Genomic DNA, 22,497 nt, shown 5'->3' with positions numbered 1-22,497 from the left:
CCCAGGCTCCTCCTCAGGCTCCCACACCCCCAGCGTCACACCATCTCTCCCCCACCTGACTGTGAGCCCACAGGGACAAAGCCCCACTTATGGGGTTTTCAACTGATGGACACAGTAGTGATTCCAGTGTTTCCCAAGAAGATAGCAGGAGGGGAAGGTGATCCTTGGTTTCTCCAGGGACAGTTTGGCCCCTCCACCCCCGCAGCCCCCTACCCTGGCCAGCACCAGCCCCACCTCATCCGGCTCTTCTCCAGCTGTGGAAACTTGTACCTCAGCCCAGAAAAATGAACTTGCTGGAAGTCAGCTGCTTGGCTGCTACAGCCAACAAATCTGGTGCTGGGGGCACCTTCCCCACCACCCAGGCTGGAGGGCGGGCCCTGCTTGAGGCTGGTGCCTGGAGAGAGACAGAGGCAGAAACGGGAAGCCAAGAGCAGGACACTTAGGTGCTGGGGACAGAGAGCTGCCTACGCTCAGGGGGACATGGGCAACCACCAGCTAGCTTCCTCACTGCTCCACACACTGGAGCAAGGCTCTCAACCTCAACCCAGACACTCGGCCTTGTCTCACTTTTTTCTCCTACTCTGCTCCCCTCCCTGTCCCCAGGTAGGAAAGGGCTCCTGAGAAATAGATTCTAGAACTCAAATACAGACTCCTTGGCAGCAAGGGAGGAGATATAAATATGAGATGTGAAGTTAACTGGAGTGCTGCCATGCCCTGTCCCCATTTTGCAGATGAGGAAAAGGAGGTTTCAAATGATTAACTGACATCTTAAAAGCCACATCTTTTGGCTACTTTGCAATGTGAATCTAGATCTGCCTGAAGCCTGAGCTATATTTCCTTCCTCCCCAGCCTGGGCCGACCTCGGCTGTGGTGTCTTAGTCTGCGTCTTCCGGCCAGGCCTTTGACTGCTCCGCTCTTCCACACCGGGCCCCTCACTCTTCTGAGACGGACTCTCGGCAGCTGGTCCTGCCTCCCCCCATCACCCCACAGAAACATATGGGGCTCCCTCAGCCACCCAGAAAAGTTTTCTGCTTTAGGCCTAAGGCCCTGGAGCCAGAGGAAATCCATAAATACAAACACATTTGCATGAAAGCCCAGGGGTCTGCATTTGCAACCAACAGCTGTTAGCTTCCAAGACAACGGCTGCCAGAAGTAGGAGCAGAGGCCACCAACTTCCTGGGACACACACGTCCCTATAGCCAGGTCGATACCAGTTGTTTATTTAGACACACAAATAAAAGAACCTACTGGTTCGAACAGCTTGTGCTCCCTTTTTTTTTTTTTTTTTTGGCGGGGGGCAGGGGGGAGAGCACATAGTATATATAATATGTATATTTTAAAAGATCAACAATATCACCAGTCCCCACGTTTTTTCTCCAATGAGCAATATATACAGCCTATTTTTTATATATGTGTGCGTGTGTGTGTGTGTGTATATATATATATATATATAATATTTTTTTTTCCATAGATAACTACATTCAAGTAATGAAACACAGGATTTACAGTTTCCCTCTGAGGACAGAGGAAAAGCAAATTCACACACAATTCACAGAGGAAGTACCGTAGAGGCCCAGCCAGACAGGAGCTGAAGTCCCTTATGGGGGACGAAGAAGGCGGGCAGCAGCAGAAATCACGACAATCACACTGTTGCTTATCGTGGCGGGAGGTGGGCAGGTGCTGATGAAGTGGGGGGCCCAGGCTGCTCTGCTGGGCTGGGTTGGCAGAAGGAGCTGGCTGACCCAATGCTCCCTGGCTGGGGTAGGGGTAGGGGTGGCGCATGTCTGGGAACCTCAATTTTCCAGGAGCCTCTCGAATTTGGGGTTCAGGAAGGAGAAGCCAGCAAATGCTGTTTGGTCCATGGAGTCGATGAGATTCTTGTCGCTGAAGGAGAGACGTGGCTTCTCATTCAGGAACTCCTGGTCGAAGTTGCTGTAGTCTCCAGGGGACCTCTGCAAGCAGAGGGCAGGGGTACATAAGCAGGACTCAAGGGATGACCTTTTGGAGGTTCCCAAAGTTTCGGAGACCCACCCCTGGAACCTGAACCCCTGATGGACTGGGCCAAATCAGAGCTGTCCTTATTGAAAACTGAAAAAGAAGTCTCCCTTGTAAGGTGGGTGCTGTTTCTCCAGGGTCTGAGGGATGCAAGCAGTGGGGGTCTGACCTGGAGGAGGCCAGGTGGGCATCCCTCCAAGCCAGGCTCTGGCAGACAACAGTCCTGGCCAAGCCCCATCCACCACCTGTTTGTGCAGGACCCACAAGCTAAGATTGGCTTTTGCATTTTTAAATGTTTAGGGAAAAAAATAAAAAAGAGAATAACATTTCATGCCACATGAAAATCAAATGAAATTCAAATCTCAGTGTCCATAAATAAAGTTTTATTAGCACACAACCACACCCACTCATTGACGTAGCATCTACAGCTGCTTTGAGACTATCTGGCTTGCAAAGCCTAAAATATATATATTTGCCTTTTCAGGGCCACACATGCAGCATTGGAGGTTCCCAGGCCAGGGGTCTAATCGGAGCTGTAGCTGCCGGCCTATGCCACAGCCACAGCAATGCCAGGTCCGAGCCATGTCTGCAATCTACACCACAGCTCACAGCAACACCGGATCCTTAACCCACTGAGCAAGGCCAGGGATCGAACCTGCAACCTCATGGTTCCTAGTTGGATTCGTTCCCGCTGCTCCACAATGGGAACTCCAGCTTAAAATATTTACTATCAGGCTTTTCGCAGGAAGTTAGCCAATTCTCTGCTTCTGAGGGTACAATGAAAGGGTGAAAGAAAGCTGGTGGACCTCAGACGAAACTGAGCTGCAGGTACAACCACTGTGATTAGCTGTGGGTTTTAATGGCATTTGAGCCTCTTTTTTTTTTTTTTTTTGTCTTTTTGCTATTTCTTGGGCCGCTCCTGTGGCATATGGAGGTTCCCAGGCTAGGGGTCGAATCAGAGCTGTAGCCACCGGCCTATGCCAGAGCCACAGCAACGCTGGATCTGAGCCACGTCTGCAACCTACACCACAGCTCACGGCAACGCTGGATTGTTAACCCACTGAGCAAGGGCAGGGACCGAACCCGCAACCTCATGGATCCTAGTCGGATTCGTCAACCACTGCACCACGACGGGAACTCCTTTTTTTTTTTTTTTTGTCTTTTTGCTATTTCTTGGGCCGCTCCTGTGGCATATGGAGATTCCCAGGCTAGGGGTCTAATGGGAGCCGTAGCCACCAGCCTATACCAGAGCCACAGCAACGCGGGATCCGAGCCGCGTCTGCAACCTGCACCACAGCTCACAGCAAGGTCAGATCGTTAACCCACTGAGCAAGGGCAGGGACCGAACCGGCAACCTCATGGTTCCTAGTCAGATTCGTTAACCACTGCGCCACGACGGGAACTCCTGAGCCTCTTTTTTTTTAATGGCCACACCTGTGGCATGTGAAAGTTCCCCGGGCCAGGGGCCAGTGGGAGCTGTAGCTGCCAGCCACAGCCACAGCAATGCAGGATCCGAGCTGTGTCTGTGACCTAGGCCACAGCTCATGGCAATACCAGGAGCCTTGACTGTGATTCCCACTGAGTGAGGCCAGGGATTGAACCCACATCCCTATGGATAGTAGTCAGATTCTTTTTCTTTTTGCCTTTTCTAGGGCTGCTCCTGCAGCATGAGGAGGTTCCCAGGCTAGGGGTCCAATTGGAGCTGTAGCCACCGGCCTATGCCACAGCCACAGCAATGGGGGATCCAAGCTGCGTCTGCAACCCACACCACAGCTCACGGCAACACCGGATCCTTAACCCACTAAGCAAGGCAAGGGATCGAACCCGCAACTTCATGGTTCCTAGTCGGATTCGTTAACCACTGCACCACGACGGGAACTTCAGTCAGATTCTTAACCCACCTAGCCACAACGGGAATTCCGAGCCACTATTTTTAAACTGGGCCATTTGACATAAAAATCCAGATTTCTAGCTTCTTTTGAAAACTGGCAGAGCAGAGCAGCCTAGGGCCCATTTCCTGTCAAGTGCATCCACTCTTGGTGCTAGAACCCCCTTGGCCAGCTCATCACAGGCCCCACCACCCCCCAGAGACAGAGGATGCTGACCAACACACCTGCCTTTGTTGTGTAAATAAATCTATCCTCCTTTCTATCAAAAGTGAGAGACAAAGCAGGCTATGGGATTTTCCCACAGCCAGTCTGGCCTGGGAGCAACATGCCCAGTGCAGGAGGCACCCAAGTTTGAGATCCTTGGAGTGGAGAGCTCTGCAGCCTCAAGACACAAATATGGGGGCACCTTTTACGGGCTGCTCAGTGGAAACAGCAAATCCTGATGGAAGAGGGGAAGCAAAGGAGAGGAAAGGGGGAGGAAGGAGGACCTGTGATGAGACAAGGGCCACGGAGTCCGACTTTTGGGAAGTCCAACCAGCCTCTGCTCTCCTGCTGGCTCCTTGGCAGCCTCTAGATCCTAGGCCTTTGTGCACACCACCCCTCCTCTACCCAGAATGCCTCCCATACATCCTACTTCCTCTCAGACCCAACCCCATCTCTGCATCTTGGGCTCCTGCTGACAGACCCTCTCAAGGGCAACTGATTGTGTGTGGACATCTCTTATATCACTGCCATTTATCATAAATGACCATTAGGGTGCAGATTTCTTATCTCTCTGAGCTGCTGGAACTCTTCCAGCTCTAGAAATGGGATGTCCCACTTTGCTGTGCAGCCTTGCACAGTGGTCTGTATCCAGAAGGCACTCAGCACTTATAATGCTTATTGGAAGATGGATGGGTGGAGGCAAGCCTTAACTGTGATTCCCAAAGCACAGTTCCTTGCATACAGTGGGTGCTAAAGAATGTATATTAAAGGGTGGCTGAATCCACAGCCCCCAGTGTTTGTTGAATGATTGAGTGAGAAGAGAGGGTGAGAATGCAAGGGTAAAGGCTGTGACTCAGGGGAAGCCAGGTTTGCTACGAGAATGGACAGGAGGAAGGCATGTGAAAGATGCAGGAGAGAGACAGGGCAAGAGAGGAGGCACCCACCCTGGAAGGCTGTGGGGGTGGGCAACACCAAGGAGGCGGCCCCCACCAGAGTGGGATCACGTACCACTTTGGGCTTGAAGGGTGGCTCCACTGCACGTTTCTCCAGCAGAGTCCAGTTGATGGTCTTGAAGAAAGGGTGGGTTCTGATGTTCCCTGTCACTCCCAGCCTCTTGCCTGTGTCTCGTTCAAGCAGCTGCAACCCAGCAGGGGCCCTGGTTAGCACTTAAGGGCTGTAGGAAATCGGAGCCTCAGAAAACCCCCAAGCAGGCCCAGGGGTTCCTAGGCTGGTCTGGCCCAGCCTGGTGCCACAGCCCGGGGCCTCTGAGGCTGAGGGGTCCTCTCTGGCCTCTGCATTCCTAGGTCTGCTGGAGAAACAGGGCGAGGATTGGGGCTGCCCGGACTCTCAGCTGGTAGGACTTGTGAGTAAAAGCAGTGACCATTTATTGGGTGTTTACTATCTGCTGGGCATAGACCTGAGCATCCACATTTATGGGTTTTTTTTTCTTTTTTACCGAAACACTGAGACAGGTTCTCTCCTAGTCTCGTTTTACAGATAAGGAGACAAACTTAGCGTTTGGCCTTAGGTCCATCTGTCTCCTCACTCCCAAGCCCATAATCACCATGCCAGACTGATTCAGTGCAGGGAACCCAAATGGGAGGTCCTGAGAACGTGGCAGGAGAGTGATCCACTCAGTGTGTTAGGACCAGAGCATCAGTGAGGCTGCCATCCCTGACACATTCCCACAGCCTGGTGTCTGCCAGACCCTGCCCCAGCCAGCCCTGCCCAGGGCCTCCCACCTTCTCCAGGATGTCCTTGGACTCCCTAGTGATCCAGCGGGGATAATACGGTGAGTCCACACGGATGGACTCGAAGAGTTCGTCCTCATCATCACCGTGGAAGGGGGACTGACCGATGAGCATTTCATAGAGAAGGACTCCGAAGGACCACCAGTCCACAGAGAATGAGTACTTCAGGCCCTGTAGGATCTGGGGCAGAGGGGGTGTCAAAGTTGGGGGGCCCAGAGCACGAGCCCCAGCTGGCCTCCTCAGTGTCCCAGCTGTGGCTTGGACGTTGCTGCCCCCACCCTGTGGAGACAAGGTGTGGGACGGGGCTGGGGGCAGAGGGTGCCGCCCACCTCTGGGGCGATGTAGTCAGGAGTGCCGCAGAAGGTGCTGGCCTGTTTGTCCCCCAGCATGTTCTCCTTGCACATGCCGAAGTCAGCAATCTTGATGTGGCCATCCCGGTCCAGCATCACGTTGTCCAGCTTGAGGTCCCTGAGGGGAGGGGACAGGAAAGGGGGTCATCAGAGACCAGTTCGCATCCTCCCTGCAGCCTCCTCCCATGTCCCCACTGTCAGCCCTGCAAACCTAGGACCTTATTGCCCCATGGGGATGAGGGGATGAGGAAGAGAAAAGGAAACAGGTACTAAAAACAGGTGCTTCCTGCGAACTGCCTACTGTGGGGAAACACTCTGAAGCCCAAAATGAGGCTCAGAGATGTGATGTGTCACTGGCCCAGGGTCACTCATGTGGTCAGCTGGGGAAATGTCTGGGCTCAGGTTTGTCTAATCCACAGAGGCAGGGGGCCGGTCTGTTTTACGTAGTTAGTTGTTTCAGTAGATAACTTAGGCACATGGTAACAGGTACCAGAAAAGACAAACAGCCCAAGGCCCATCTTCCACCAACCTCACTCACCAGGCCCTCCTGAGAGAGTCCAGGTACGGACAGCACATTACAATGTGTGTCTCACACCACCTTTTAAAGCCTGAACCCTAATATCCAATACACACCATCCCATGGATTGGTTCTCCACTTGACAATACACCTTGGCATCATCAAACACCAGTACACATGTCGGCCTCGGCCTTTTTGATGGGTACATATTAATCCACAGCAGGATGGGACTGTGGTTTATGGGGTGAGAACTTAAGGAAACAGACCCTATCTGTGGATGCTCAGAATGTTCGGATGGGGCTTTAGACAGGGACCAACAGCTCCAAGGGAGGGAGACACAATACCAGTCAGTATGGGCCAAAGCCATAGGGTATGGGCAGGGAATTCCCAGTCCATGGGGTTGTGCCAGCCTCAGCTAAGGGGCCGCAAGGAATTCTAGCAATGGAGTAGGTGGCTTAGGCAAATACCCAACTAAAGACTGACTGCAAGCAGAGATGGGGCCATATCTGGACTGGGCCCCACTCAGAGCATTTCAGAGGACATGAAGGGGTGGGGGGGCTCCCCTCCTAAACACCCCCCACTTCCAACCCCCATACCTGTAAATGATCCCTTTCTGGTGTAGAAACTGTAGCCCACAGATTATCTCAGCCGCATAAAACCTGGATGAGAGAGAGACACACACATGTTCTGAGATTTCTGTGAGCAGCCACTGCTTCTCCCTGGGTCCTTGTCCCCACCCCCCAGGGACAGGAAATGCTGCAAATAATTGCACGGACAACCTAGGCTTGATCAAGTACATCTTGTATCAGGCAAATAGGGACTGGCAGCCAAGGCAGGAAAGGAAATTATGAAGAGAAAAGCTCCAAATGAGACAGCTGTCTGTCCTGCGAGCGTATGAATTTATAAAGCTATGCATATGTGCATATGCACACAGTTTAGAGGTGCATGGTAGTCTGGGGGCCACACCCCAGGGTCCTGCATTGTGCAGGATCACCATCTGAGAGGCTGCGCCGGCTTAGGCCCAATGTGGGGACTGGACCTGCACGGCTAGGGCTGTGTTCCCAGCCACAGCTTACCCACCACCCTTGGCTTCCCACAAGGAGGGAGGAAAAGGCCCTGGCCACCCCAAATCTCTCCAACTCCAGCCCTAGTGCAGGCTAGCTTCTCCAGGGGGAGGGAAGAAGGAATGGAAGGCAGACAGTTCTTCTCCCCACAGGGCCTGGCGTACGTGGCGCGGTAGAGCTCGAAACGGCCTTTGTCCTGGATGTGGTACATCAGGTCCCCCCCGTTGAGGAACTCCATCACGAAGAACAGGTGGTCCTGCGGGGGGAGCATGGTGAGTGGAGGCACAGAAACTAGCCGGACGCTCCCTCACTGAGGGCCACAGGGGGCAAGCCCCAGAGGGAGCAGGGCGCAACTCTGTCCTAGGCAGAATGAGGAGAGGGACACAGCCCTGCCTCAAAGTGGTCTGAGAAGGAAGCCTGGGCCCTGCCTTGTTATGTCTCAGTGGGAGACAAGGCCCTAACCTGAGCCGCTCAAGGGGGCTGTGTTCCAGGGGCAATGACCCTGGGATGGACGGGTACCTTGGTCTGGAAGGTGCAAAAGAGGTGGGTGAGAAAGGGATTCTCCCCGGCGAGCGCCAGCACCCGCTTCTCTACCATGGTGCACTCCACGTCATCATCGATCAGAACCACGTCCTTCTTGAGGGCCTTGATGGCGAAGAATTCCTTCTTGCCCTTCAGCTCTGCAAGCAGCACCTGACGGATGGGCAGGGGCACTGAGCAGGGGAGGGCCAGGCCCGCACACCTCACCTAACCAGGAGCAGCCAGGGAGGGTGGGAGGCAGGTGCTCCTGGACTCCTGGGCCAGGGTCCCTTGGGCTGCCTGCCCCAGAGATGTGGGGCCCCTCACCTTCCCGAAGCTGCCTTTGCCCAGGACCTTGATGAAGATGAAGTTGTCAATGCTGCACTTGGTGCTGCTCTCCCAGATCTTGCCGTAGGTCCCAGTGCCTGCTGGAGATGGCGACTGAGTCTCAGGTTTCTGCCCTGGGGCCCAAGAAGGGGGTCTCCCCTGCTGTGTCCCTTCCCCACGGGGTGGGCCTCCTCTCAGTTCTCCCTGGACTGTGCAGGGAGACTGGGACCCATGCCACATCAGAATCAGGGGCTTTCCTGGAAGGTGTGGGCACAGCTTCACCTGAGACATCATCTCCAGAGACTCCTGGCTTCTTCTCGAAATTCTGATAGATCCCAACCGTCTCTGCAACCTCCGACTCTGACTTTCGGACAGGTCTCTGGAAGAGGGGGTAGAGGGTCAGACCATGGTCAGAACCCCCAGCCCAGACAGAGGACCCCACCCAACCATCCTTAACTCCACCTTCAATACCAATGGGGACAAGAGCAGAGTCTGGGACTCACGGGCAGTGCAAATGCACACACACACACACACACACACACACTTCCAGCACAGGGACTCCTCATCGGTCTGGAAATTGAACTCCACCTTCCCAACCACTTAACTCAGCAGATTTTTGTGTAGCTTTCACTTGTTCTTCCCCTTCACTTGTGATAGATTCCAGAATTTTAAAGCTTTGTGGTATCCCTCAAGCCCCAGCCATATCCAAACACACACACACAAAGCATAATACACAAAGGTTTTTAGTTCCAAGTTCCAACCTTCTGGTTCTCTGGGTTCACCCACAAGAAAAGAACTGCTTGAAAAACTAATTTCTTAGAAGAAAAAGCCCCCCACCCTCTAACTGGATCTTCCAGAAGTGGGGGGTTCTTGGGTAGAAATGACCCTCACTGCAGTTCCCCAGGAGTGCGTGTGAGCCCTGACCTGACTGCCCCCAACCCCATCACCCTCTGTCCAGGGTTCCCACACTGCCTGCCTACCTGGGTGACTTGGTTCAAGGCTTCTGCCAAGAGCTTCTGGTTGATGCCACAGAGGTTGGCCACCTTCATCTGGCACTTATGGTGCACGTTCATGCCACAATCTGGGGTAGTGGAGAAACAGGGCCATTAGCGTCCCCGCCAGGCAGGGACAGATGGGCAGCCAGCAGGCTCCAAGAGAACTGTACCCCTTGCCCCAGGCCCTGCCAAGGGCAGGGAGGGAGGGAGGAGAAAGCAGGAGAGAGGAGGGCTTTTGGCAGTGTCTGCTGGGTTTCCTGCCTTTAGAAAAAAATGCATCTGAAGCCATCATAAGCATCTTGAATCCCTCATTATTTAAAGAAAAAGAAGAGACTGTCTGGGACAATCTAGACAAGTCACTTTTCCTCCAGAGGTCTCGTTTCAGTGAAGCCTGGGGTTGGGGAGGGCCCACAAGGAGCATTTGCTGAGCTGATGTGACATAGGCCTTGGCCAAGCCCCTTCTGCCCGCTTGCCCCCCAGTGACTCTCCCGGGCCTATTCCATGCTAACCCCTGTTTTCTACTTGAGGACATGGAGCTCAGAGTAGTCAGGTCACCTTCCAAGAGTCACACAGCAGGAGCAGGTAAATGGTAGAGTCAGGCTAGTGGGGTGGGGCCACGAGGCCTCACCCACGTGAGATCTCCGGGCCAGGGGACAAAGGCATCCTTAGCTAGTCACTGTTTCCAGGGTCCAGGTGGGCCCTCCTTCCCACCCCCACCCCAGCCCTGGGTGGCACGCACCTTCACACTTTAATCCCTGCTTCACCAGCCCCCAGAGCAGGCTGCCACAGTGGTCACAGAAGGTGGGGCTCATGTAGTTATAAACCTTGAACCGGTGTGGCATGTCGATGTTGAAACGTTCTTTCTGAAACTAGGGGTGCAGGGAGGCGGGGAGTCACAGGTCAAGGCTCACGTGTCAGCTCCAGTCTCTTCCTCACCCCCTAACCCTCCCCTACCCAACCGCCTGCATGGCAAGATGTCCAAGAGGGTTCCATGGGGACTGGGGCATCTGGGGGTTCCAGGGGCCAAGCCAGGGGAAGGAAGGATGAAGAAAACTGGGGAGGGTGACCCCACAGACAAGGGGTGGGAGAGCCCGAATCCCTCCCGCCCTCCCCTGGGCCCGGTCTCACTATGGTGTCCCGGCTGTTGGCCGCAGTTCCCGTACACCGGCCGATGATCTTGTCGATGCATTTCTTGTGGATGGCAGCATTGCATTCTTGAGGAGGCACAGGCCCAGGAGGAGGACGGGAAGGCCCAGGAGGGGCAGAGTCTGTGAGCTGGCGCCTGCCGGCCCAGTCCAGCCCTCTACACAAAGCCACCGTTCTCCCGACTGCCCACACCCTCACCCCACAGAGGATGGACCTGGAGCTTGATTTTTCCCTCCTCCCGCCAGTTCCTGAGGGAGGAGCCTGTGGCAGGGAGGACAGGCCAATCTGGGGGTCTCAGAGATTACGGAAGGCTCAGGGAGTCCTTGTGAGCAGGGGTGGGGGCAGAAGTGAGAGGCGGGAGGGTATGCCATGGAGAAGACTAGAGGCTAGGGAGCCCTGTTTGTGGCCCAGGACAGCAAGGATCTCCTAAGCTCTCTCACCCAAACATGCACACACAGACAGATGCACCCCAACACCAAGACACCTGGACACACACACAGCATGTGTGATAATGACAAGGCTTCCTACACAGAGCGCTTACCATGCACAGCCACACTTAAAATACAGCTCTATGTATTTTAGCCCATTTGAACTTCACAACAACTCTGTCATCTCTATTCTATAGATGAGGTAACTGAGGCCCAGAGGTTAAGCAACTTTGCCTAGGGCCCTACACCTAGGGAGTGGTAGGACTGGGATTCAAACCCAGGCAGGCTGGCTCCAGAGCCAGTGCTCATTGCCACCGGCCCACACCACCTCATGCACACACACACACCTCACACATGTGTACCCAGATACATACACCGCTATACAGAAGCACATGTGCAGCCAGGGGTGTGCTGGCAAAGGCCTAACAGCCTCTCCGGGGTGAAAAAGCCTTGATGTGTCGTGCTGATGGACTGCTGAGCACATACTCCACCAGGGCATATTTCAGGCCGCCAGAATAACATCACTGAATGGGAAGCACTGGGAAGAGACAGGCCAGCTCCAGCACTCACTGACACAGCCTCCGGACACACATGCACCCCAACATGGAAAACCTCCCATGCAAACATGTAGGCATACAGGGGCTTCTTCCAGACACACTGCCCCAACATAGGGACACAGGCTTTCTGAGAATGCATGCAGGCACTGAGAGGCACACATGTGCACACACAAGTGCGTACAAACCGGGCTGCAGAAACACTTACGCCTGCACTTGTAGCCTTGCTTGTTGAGACCCCTGAAAGGCAAGTGCCCAGGCAGGGTGAGTGCGGGGAAACACTGGGGCTAGGGCCTCTCCCTCCCCTGCCCTGCCTTAGTGGGCACAGCCAGCCTCACCAAACAAAATCTCTGCACACAGAGCAGAAGGTGGGCTGCCCAAAGAAGGTGGCGATAAACTCGTGGTTCTTGATGTAGTGGATTTTGGCCTGTTTGATGGCTCCACGGCGGTTCATTGTTGGGAACTTGGCCTCGTCTTCACCCCGCATAGACTGCTTGCAATCTGGGGACAAGGGAGCAGCGACGTCAACTCCAGCCTCCAGGTGGGGCCACACCCCTGCAGTCCTGCCCAGGGCAGCCCTGGACATACCCCCAACGGGGACTGCTTCCCTAAACCTCTGTTCTGGCTCTGGCCTCTGAACCTCTGTCCCCAGTGTAGCTGGGAGGGGCTTACCTATGTCTTCCAGGAAATACTGCACAGACATCAACACCTTGGCCTGGGGTTGCAGGTCCAGCTGCAGGGGTGAGGGTGGGGGAGTCAATGAGGGCGGGCCTGGGCCAAGCCAGACTCAGAACCCGCCCCCATGGTTGGTCCCTCAAGGCCCAGGGATTCCTGGTGGCCTAGCCAGACACCTGTCTGCCCAGAGTGGGCAGGGCCCCACCCCTGAGCCCCGCCCCCACCCCTCACCCAGGGGTATTATTACATTTGGGGAAGTGAAAGGATCCAGCCCACACCCAGCTTGGCCACATGGTCTCAGGAACAGAGTGGGAAGGGAAACTCCCCACCCCCAACCCCGGCTGCCCCCTTCTTAGAACGGAGGCACCTCATCTTCCTGCACATGTGGACACACAGACACAGGCATGCTAACACAGCCATGCTGGTCCTATATCTGTCATGGGCTCTGCATGTCTGGTTGGTTCTGAGGACTGGCTGGTTCTGAGGGCAGGACCCTCAGCTCCCCCAGCACCAGGGTCTGGTGAGTGATAGTGTCCCTTGGGGCAGTGGACAGAGAGCACAGCAGGTGTCCTTGCCTAATTTTTCTAGAGGCTGAGTGGAGCCCCCATGGTCACAGGGTCTTTCCTGGTGCGAACATCTTGGCTGTAGGAGCCAACGTGTGACCCCAGGGAGGCAGAGATGCTCTGTTTGCGCTGGCATCCTGTGGCCACAAGGAACACATGGCCACATGTATGTGCAGAATCCCAGTTTCAGCAGGTGAGTAGTGGGCCATGAGCCTTCCTCCCCAGCCCCTTGCTGTGGAAGATCATAACTGGCATTCCCTGATGCCCGCCTGGGCCTGGAATACCTACAAAGATTCCAAACAGAACTGGGAACAATGGGGGCCTCTGAGAAGGGGGCTTGGGGCCTGGTGTTAGGGCCAGGACCCGCCCTTTCATACAGCATGCCATGTTTTACTGTGTGCACATCCTGCCTTTGTCAAATTAAAAAGGAAAAAAAAGTAGCCACGATACCAAGGAGGGCTCTCTTTGGTGCCTCTTATGTGCCAGGTTCTGCAGTAAGCCCTTCACATCCAGCTGCTCATTTAATGGGAACAACTGACCCCGAGGTAGGTTTTTTTAGAATGCCCTTTTAAAGATTCAGAAACAGCCTCAGAGAAGCTAAGGATCTGATAAATCACAGGACCGGGATTCAAACCCAGGCTCAGCTGCAGAGTTGCACCCGTGGCTGGAACCAGCCAGGTGCCCGAGGCCATGCCTACTTGCCATGGCCACACACATGCACTCACATGACCGTGTCTGTGCCCCTCACCCAGAACTCGGCCTTGCCGTTGTTCTTCTTGCAGCGCTCGGCCAGCACTGACACGCCCACTGTCACCTCGGACACTGGCTCCTCTGCCGCTCGCATCAGCACGATTTGGATGACGCGGCCCTCATAAATGTGGGCATCGAACGTGGACTTCCACTCAGGATACATAGTGGGTTTCTTCTGCACCAGCGTCTTCCCACGCTCTGCAACGTGCCAGGCAAGAAGGTCAGGCTGGGGCCCCTCTGTCCCTCCCTCCCCCAACTTCCCACAGCCCTCCGCCCTCTGGAATCTGCCTGCTCACTCCCTGAGGGCCTGTCAAGGCTTCCCAGTGTCCTGGGGACCAAATCTCCATTCCTCAGCCTCACGACCTGCTGTGCTCGCCTCACCAGTCCCATCTCCAGAAACAGAAAGGCCGGCAGCTTCCCCCGGGGGTCCAGCTGGGTCCCACCCCTTGGGCCTTTGCTCCTGCTGTTCCCTCTTCCTCCATCCCCTCTTAGATGTCACCTTCCCTGAGGCATTCATTTGGTAAACAGTGCTGTGCACGCCCACGTGCCAGCCACAGTAATGGAGGCAAGGACATGGTAAGAAAGAAAAGTTAAACCCAGTGCCTGTCCTCCTAGCATCCCAGTCCTGTATGGAGACATGAACCAGTTCACTCTTCAACTGAACATGAAATCACAGCAGTGATGAGACTGAAGAGGGCAAGGTCAGTGGTTCTAGACCTGCTACCGTCAGGTGGCCTGCCCTAGCCTAAGGGTCAGGAAAGGTGTCCTAGATGAAGGGACACCTTGGCTGAGACTTAAGAAGTGGGTCAGAGATTCACCAAGTGAGGGCAGAAACAAGAAGGAATTGCTTCTTCCAGGAAGATCTCCCTGACCAAAGCCTGGGAGGTACTGCCTCTGGCTTCCCTATCACAGGATTCACTGTCTGGCTCTTTCACCTACCTGACTATGAGCCCCATGAGGGCAGAGCCAGGTCAGCCCTGGAGCAGGGAGGGTTCAGTGCCCAGTGCAGAGCCTGGTACATGCAGAGCTCCCACAGGGAGCCCGTTGTTGGGCAAAATAACCAATAGGGGAGAAGCTAGAAGCTCTGAGTCCCAGAGACCATTCCAGTCTGTGCAGAAGGCCCTACAGGCACGGGGTGGCCTCTGCTATCTTGCACCAGCAGCTGGGCTGGGTAGGGACAGGAGCATGAGGAAGAGAAGGATCCTTTAGAGGTTCCAGGGGAACAAGGCACCACCCCCTATACTGCCTCCTCCTGGCCCCCAATTCCCAGCCCCACTGGAGGGTCCGGCCTCCAGCCCTACCAGTGCTGAGCGCCTCCTTCATCCTCACAGCACAGAAGGGCTGGCTGGCCTCGTCCGCGGCCTTCAGGGAGCCCAGCTCATAGGAGTTGAAGGAGATGCGCAGGAACGGTGCCATGTTGAGGCCTGCAGCGGGGCTGTGTAGACAGAAGGCGTGAGGCAGGGCAGCAGGGGCAGCCCTGCGCAGTCAGATATCCAAGCCCCCAGCCCCCAGGGCTCTCACAGCATTGAGTCTGGCCCACATGGTGCTTAAAAACGCACTAGCCCTAGTTGTCAACATTAACATGAAGACATTTTATGTAAGACAAGATTTGCAGCATCCCTGGTAAAACTGCAAGATGTGACAGCAGACCCACTGGGCAATATGTGGCTGGCACTGCCCCCTTTGTTGGGCACCCCTGCCAGTCCACTTCAGTCCAGAAGCCCCCTTTCACTCCTCTCCAAATCCCATCTGGGCTCTGTAGGCATGTGAGCCCGTGACTCCCAAGTCATTCATTTGGGGAATCATTCAATGCCTCCTTTAATGCCCAATGGCTGGAGACCTACTATGTGCTGGGCTTCAGCACCTCAGTGCCAGCAAAGATGGGCAGGACAGTACGCCTTCCTCCCTGTACTCTGCCCTGTACAGCCCTCCTTGGTTTTCAAAGTTTGTTTTTTGCTCATATCTACGCAGGCAGACAAGTAGGGCCAAGATGATCATGCCCCCTTTCAGGTGGGGAAACTGAAACCCTGAGGTTGTATCAGAACCTAAAGCTGGGATTGTACTAATTAAGCACCCACTTCCTCTGGGACCAGGGCAGTGAAATGCCCGCCCACACTGGCATGTCTGACTCTTCTAAATCTGAGCCCCTTGGGGTCAGGTGCCACAGGTGCACACTTGTACACCCACGCAGACACTGGCTCCGGGTCTAGACCCCACAGGAGGGAGCTCCACAGCAGTGGCTGTGGGAACACTCACTCACATACATGCACGTAGGTACGTACTTGCTCTGTCCTGAACATAAGCCGGCACGGAGGCAGACTCAGACACGCACCTCTACCCAGACACACGTCTGTATGCACAGACCACAGTCACCCTGGTCCTGGGACAGCTCCCCCCAGCTCCCCCACATGGCAGCCAGAGCAGCAGCCAGGTTTGTGGGGAGCTCCCAGACCAGATGAGCTCAGAGGAAACACTGACCTCAGCCTGCAGCTTAGCCCAATGGCCCAGCCAGTCCTCTGAGGCCAGCAGCCAGACAAGAGGGGAGGGACCAGGCGGGGAAGACTCTACAGTGTCCCCTGCCAGGGCCTGGCTCCTATTCAGAGGGAGTGAGAGAGGGTGTGTGAGCTCACATCTGAGCCCAGCCCCCAAGCCTTCAGCCTGAGACCAGCCAGGCCAGCCACAGTGACCTCTTGGCAGGCAGGGATGGAAAGCCAGCGTGAGCTGTTGCTGCCTCCTCCGTGGGCCCAAGTAGGCATGAGTGTAAGCCAGGGGGTACAGGGTGAGAGGTATGACTGCACAGCCTTGAGATGTGTGCGCCTAGGAGGACACGTGGGTGGGTGGCAGGTAGTGGCCACTCAGTGAATGTTAAAGTGGATAGATAGCAAGCTGCACAGGCCTGGCTGGGAGTGTGCGTAGGAGCCTCAGTGAGCGTCCCAAACGCTCAGGCCAAAGGCCAAAGTGGCCCCTTCTGCCACCCTGCTTGACCTGGGGGTCCAGAATGATCAGCATGGTCCTGATACAGCACACACACCTGCCTGCATCCACATTCTGAGGCCTGACCACAGCAGACATGGCTCAGCCTAATGCTTCCCAGTAAGGTAACCTTGAGACCTGGTGTGTGTGTGTTGGGGGGGGTTGTGATGATGAACTTCCTGAGTATCTCACGGGCTGAGTGGTCCAGTGAGCAGGGACAAAGAAGTAGCAGTTATGCTGCATAGGGCTGGGCTCCTAGGGAAGAGGGGGTCAGGGCAGTCCCTGGTGGCAAAATGATGGTGTAGGACTCTGACACCCACACTGCCTTGGCTGTGGGACTCTATGGGTCACTTGGCCTGAGACTCAGTCACCCCATCTTCCAGATAAGGAACAGTCTCTTGGCACAGAGTTGTCACGATGAGAACTTGTGTAGGACGGGAGCCAACATCAATGCCACAGGCTTCAGGCTATCCTCTTACTGCTATCACCCCTTCTTGCTAACAGCACCCTCCTTTTCACCCGTGCACCTCCCTTCACAGTTTACAAAGTACACTCACATCCTCACCACATCCACTCCATGCTCCCAACAGCCTGGGAAGACAGTCCTGATAACTGACCACACTTCTCAGATAGGGAAACCAAGTCTCCAGGAACAGAGCCGCTCATCCTGGAGCAGCAGGTGCGCCCAACTCCTTCAGCCAGCTCTTCCTCCCCGCCTCCCCTCGGGGCCCCGTCCAGGTGGCCCACAGGCTCCAGGTCACCCCGCAGGAGCTGTCCATGAGACTACCAGGGGCTGTCCAGCGCAGACAAGGTCATCAGCCTGCCCTCTAGCTCCTCAGCCACACTTGGAGCAGCTGCTGCTCACAGTCAGTTAGAAGCCACCTGAGGGAAAACCACAACCACAGCAGGCCCCAGCCCTGGCCCCAAACCTGCACAGCCAGGCAGCACTACCATGAGGAAGAGGACCCATGGGCTACTCCGGGGCTAGCCGGCAATAACCCCAGGGTTAGGTCACTTAACCACAAATACCTAGGACTAAAACTAAAGCATGGGCCCTGGCCAGGTTCTACCACCTCCTCCACCCCTACTGCACTGCCCTGACCCCCAGAGGGAGAGGAACACCATGAGCCAGCAACTTCTTCCATCACCATGGGACCCTGAGAGAGGTCTTGGGCCCCTGCACATTAGGCCCCTCCCTCACAGCAGGGCCAGAGTCGCCCACCTACCTGGCAGAACATCTGAACACTGGTGGGAAGGCTAGAGGGTAAAGTGATAGCACAAAAGCAAGGTGGGCTAACTATTTTTAACCCCCATGCAAATTGGCTCGGGCCAGAGGCCCCAAAGGAAGGCCACTGACTTGATCTCATCACAACTCTCCAGGGTCATGGAGGTGCCAGGGCTGGACTTCACACAGGCCTCCATGGGGACCAGCTCCCGAGAGCCAGCTGGGGCCAGCTGGGCTTTTCCTGATCGCCTGTGGGCTCCTAGTCTCTCCTCTCCTCTCGTGCTTCTCTAGCCCATAGCAGAGGTAGCCCTGTGAAGAAGAGAGCTCTGGACTTGGAGTCAAAGGGCCTGGGTATGAACCAGTGCCCTCACTTATAAGAAAGATCATCCTTGTGAGGCCCACACACACCAGACCAACCTTGCAATGGCATTAGCTTACTTTATCCCTGTGTAGGACCGGGAGGTGAGTATTTTACTGGTGAAAAAACAGGCTCAGAGAGGCTAAGTGACTTGCCCAAGATCAGACAGCAAGTAAGTGGTAGAAAGATTTGACGTTGCAGTCCACCTTCCTTCTGGTATGTCTTTTAGGAAGAAGAGATGAAGGGCAAGAGACAGAGACAGAGAAATGCCAGGAGCAACACACAAAGACATGCCCATGAGGACAGAGAACACAAGAAGAGGGGTGAGGAGTCCCATCATGGCCATGGCCCAGCGGAAACAAATCCAACTAGGAACTATGAGGTTGCGGGTTTGATCCCTGGCTCAGTGAGTTAAGGATCTGGTGCTGCTGTGAGCTGTGATGCAGGTCGCTGACACAGCTCGGATCCTGTGTTGCTATGGCTATGGTGTAGGCTGGGAGCTGTAGCTCTGATTGAACCCCTAGCCTGGGAACCTCCATGCGCTGCTGGAGTGACCCTAAACCTACCCCCACTCCAAAAAAGAAGAGGAGTGAGGGCACCAGGAGACAGGTTCCCTGTGCTTGATCAGAATCCATCCACCTAACGTCCTCCAGGATGGTCCTTGGTGACCCCCTCACTACTATACACAGTGGGTGGAACAGACCCCTGGAGTGCTACTTTTCCTCCTGTCCCAGCCTCTTGGGCCAAACTTCAGTTCTCAAAACCTGGGAAAGGCTTGGCTGCATCCCAGCCACAGGAGATGAGAGCTCACTGTCCCTGCTCTCCACCCCTGCCCCCACCAGACCAGCAGCCCAGAGGTAAGAAAAGGTGGGGCCAGGCCAGGCCATGCCAGAGCTGGTGGGCCACCTCCTCCAGGACAGCAGCAATCTGCTCCCAGCCAGGCCTGGGCGGTGGGCAAGGGCAAACAAGGGTGAACATGAACCGAGTGTGCCAGGTGAAATGCCTGGGTCACAAAACAAGCATACACATTGCAGATCCATGAGTGTGTTCCAGTATAGGGGGCGGCTGGGGGACATAGCCTGAGGGATGCCATCAGGAACAAGAACACATTTTCTCATTTTTCTACAACAATCGTACATAACTTGTTTGATAACAATTTTGTGAGAGCTTAAAAATAAAACCCATCAAGGAGTTGCTGTCGTGGTGAAGTTGTTAACGAATCCGACTAGGAACCATGAGGTTGCGGGTTGGATCCCTGGCCTCGCTCAGTGGGTTAAGGATCTGGCGTTGCCGTGAGCTGTGGTGTAGGTCACAGACATGGCTCGGATCTGGCATTGCCGTGGCTGTGGCATAGTCCAGCAGCTGTGGCTCTGATTCGACCCCTAGCCTGGGAACCTCCATATGCCTTTTCTAGGTGTGGCCCGAGAAAAGACAAAAAAATAAAATAAAACGCATCAGGCCAAAATATCCCTCAGAAACTGACACCCCCATCTCCTCTCTGTACACAGGATATACTGAGGACAGGGTCCTGCAATGAGGGTCCCCTGTCCCCCAGATCCGGCCTGGTCTCCTCCACCAGCCCTTCCCTGGTGTTTGATTCTGCCTCCTAGGCCACAGAATGGTGCTTGCTGAACAGGGGAGCAAAGCAGGGCCTGAGAGGAGAGGCTCTGAGTAGGCTCCAGGGGAGAGTATGAGAACGTAGTCATTGTCACTCAAGAGGTGACAGGCTGCGGTCAGACAAAACAAGGGTGAGTAGGATCAGCTGGTGGGTCAAGGGTCTGGCTCCCCTGAACAGACCCCTGAGCAGGAAGGGTGGGGCACCCTCCAACCCTCTCCCACACCTGCCCCACCTAGGGCAGCCCCTGCCATCTGCCCATGCAAGGCACCATCTGCTGCCAGTCAAAGCTGGTGGTGGTGGCAGCAAAGCAAGTGGGGCAGTGTCAGCCTAAGTGCTCTAGGGATGCAGACTATGCCTGGGGGAGCTCAAGGTCTAGTCCATATCTGGTCTTAAGGGATGAACGAAAGGAAGAGGCCCGAGCAGGCCCAGGCAGGGGGAAGGAAGGAGAGTGAGAGGCAGTGTGATCGAAGGAGGGAGCAGGGCTGGTCCTGGCAGGGTTACAACAGGGCAAGGGGGCTGGGTGTGGCAGAAGCTGCCTGGCAGGGCAGGCAGGCGGTAGCAGCTGGGCTGGGAGGCTCGCTTCCCCCATTGCCTTCCCAGACGGAAGCAAGTTAAGGAGGCCTCAGGGGTTTCACAACCCAGGAAATGGGCTCAGCAAGAGGAGGAGGTGGGGGAGGGGAAGGGATAGCAAGACCCTTCTAAGGCCCTTTTCCCAGGGTCCCAGCCCCCATGTCCTGGGAGGAGAACCAACCATGGTCTCAGGTCATGGCCAAGTCCCAGAGGAGGGGATGTTCCCCACACCTGCTCCCCTCCCAGGACTAGCACTTATCTCCCAGCCAACACTCCTCCCCACTCCCCCACCCCACATAGACCAACCACTGCCTGGGCTCTCTTCCCCTTCTCCAAGGACCCTTTCTACCTGTCACCAGAACCTCCCTCCTCAGTCTTCTCACAGCTGGAATCTCCAGGGCTCCCACTGCCCTAGGAGAAGCCCATACTTCAGCTTAGCCCTGGCTTGCTCGCCACCTCAAATCTTACCCTTGGCTACTCTGTGAGCACACGCCTCACTTTCAACCCCCCTACTTTTGCACAGGCAGAATGTCCCCTTGAACTCTTACATATCTTTACAGATTGCTCTAAGGTCCAGCCCGTCCTCCATTTGCCAGGAAGCCAGCTGCCCCTCTATCTCACATGCCCCCAGCAGGTACCCTGTGCAGGTGTCCAGGATCATGCTCACACAGAGGACCTGGGTGTGTCTGCCTGTAGCTCAGCCTTCTCAGCTCTGGCCACACATCTGACTGTCCTGGGGACATTCAAACATTCCACTGCTGCCGACCTGGCCCACTGGAATCTGATGAGAATCAGAGGTGAGGCCCAGGCAGCACAACTGAACCTTTTGTAATTGTCATACCCTCAGCACCAATGAAAAAACCTGGCCTTTCCCCCAGGAAAACTCATGCCTGTGGCGGCCCGCTTCTGCACATGATAGGGTGGGGGCTGTATGTCTTGAAGGCCTAGCCTGGCCCCAGGTCAACCCCAGGCCTCCTTTGGCCCTCCTAACAGGCACTCACAGTGACAAGACACCAGGCCCTTGGAACACACAAACTGACAGGGGACAGTAAAATAAATGTGTAATTACAGAGGGGGACATGACCACTGCTCAGGCAGCAAGAGGGGCTGGGATGGAATGATGGCCAGAGGGGGCCTGTCAGTGGGGGTCAGGGGAGCGTGTCAGGAAGGGCTTCAATCTGAGAGATGCCCAGGGGTGCCATAGGCCCACCTGGCCAGAGGTTCTGGAAGGATCTGAGGGGTAGGTCTTGAGACCCTGTCATTGGCTCATGCTTACCCCTGCCAGCATGTGAGGGGTACAGGACCTCCTTGGGGGCACAGTCTACACCAGGCACAGGCCTGAGTCACTCAGCCGGCTCTAGGATTAGGGAAGCCATGGGCTCAGGCAGGGGAGGGCTCCAGGTACCCCTGAGGGAGGAACAAAAGCCCCTTCATGCAAGACAGAGGACAAGGGGGCCTCTGTGAGGAGCTGGGGTGAGGGGTACGTCAGGGTCTTGCCCAGAATAACCACATGTTTGTGCACACACAGGCACACCCACCGACCCAAACCCACAGTGACATGTGGGGAGCCCTGCTTGCAAATGGATACACACACATGCACACACAAAACTCTGTAACCACAGGCACTACATATCCCTATGACAACTCAATAATACACACGCTAAGAAACACACCACCACTCACCAGCTCTGTCTGTTGACAGACAGCGAGGCCCACACAGATGACACAGGACATCTACACCTTCATGCACAGCCAGATGTGTTTACCCAGGGTGCCACAAGCACATAACGTACACATGGGCACGGACGCTCCAGGCAGGCAAAGAGAGAGACTCACAAGGCTGGAAGAACATGTGCCTGATGAAGGTCTGGCACCAGAAAGCCCAAATGTAGCTTTTTCTCCTGCAGCCCCTGGGGCACAGTGGCTGGGGACAGCGGAGGGAAGGGCAGCTGGGCACCAGGCAGGCTGGGCCTCTCCAATGAAAGAGGCAGGGAAAGCCCCTCCTGGCCCAGGGCAAAGTCCAAAG

The 22,497-nt window shown here is 55.4% G+C and overlaps 1 protein-coding gene across 5 annotated transcripts in view; it reads right to left on the bottom strand.

Annotated features, from left to right (window-relative positions):
- Positions 1–1,198: 1,198 nt before the first annotated feature.
- The window catches only part of PRKCD (protein kinase C delta), a 30,597-nt gene continuing 9,298 nt past the window's right edge, over positions 1,199–22,497 (bottom strand). For 4 of the 5 annotated variants that reach the window (XM_047776818.1, XM_047776837.1, XM_047776827.1 and 1 more), the window contains 17 exons: positions 15,029–15,162; positions 13,726–13,925; positions 12,412–12,472; positions 12,078–12,240; positions 11,948–11,979; positions 10,740–10,825; positions 10,351–10,480; positions 9,597–9,697; positions 8,899–8,995; positions 8,617–8,717; positions 8,290–8,463; positions 7,935–8,026; positions 7,303–7,365; positions 6,169–6,307; positions 5,831–6,019; positions 5,097–5,225; positions 1,199–1,952 (listed from right to left, as the gene is read on the bottom strand). In XM_047776818.1, the coding sequence (XP_047632774.1) occupies positions 1,794–1,952; positions 5,097–5,225; positions 5,831–6,019; positions 6,169–6,307; positions 7,303–7,365; positions 7,935–8,026; positions 8,290–8,463; positions 8,617–8,717; positions 8,899–8,995; positions 9,597–9,697; positions 10,351–10,480; positions 10,740–10,825; positions 11,948–11,979; positions 12,078–12,240; positions 12,412–12,472; positions 13,726–13,925; positions 15,029–15,143 (2,031 nt within the window). In that variant the 5' untranslated portion in view covers positions 15,144–15,162 and the 3' untranslated portion in view covers positions 1,199–1,793. The remainder of the gene's footprint in view (positions 1,953–5,096; positions 5,226–5,830; positions 6,020–6,168; positions 6,308–7,302; positions 7,366–7,934; positions 8,027–8,289; positions 8,464–8,616; positions 8,718–8,898; positions 8,996–9,596; positions 9,698–10,350; positions 10,481–10,739; positions 10,826–11,947; positions 11,980–12,077; positions 12,241–12,411; positions 12,473–13,725; positions 13,926–15,028; positions 15,163–22,497) is intronic. The other variant, XM_047776855.1, reaches the window with a different exon arrangement.

The sequence above is a fragment of the Phacochoerus africanus genome, chromosome 1 (genome assembly GCF_016906955.1).
Source record: "Phacochoerus africanus isolate WHEZ1 chromosome 1, ROS_Pafr_v1, whole genome shotgun sequence".
NCBI classification, from domain to species: Eukaryota; Metazoa; Chordata; class Mammalia; order Artiodactyla; family Suidae; genus Phacochoerus; species Phacochoerus africanus.
This window is presented reverse-complemented; position numbering and strand designations above follow the sequence as displayed.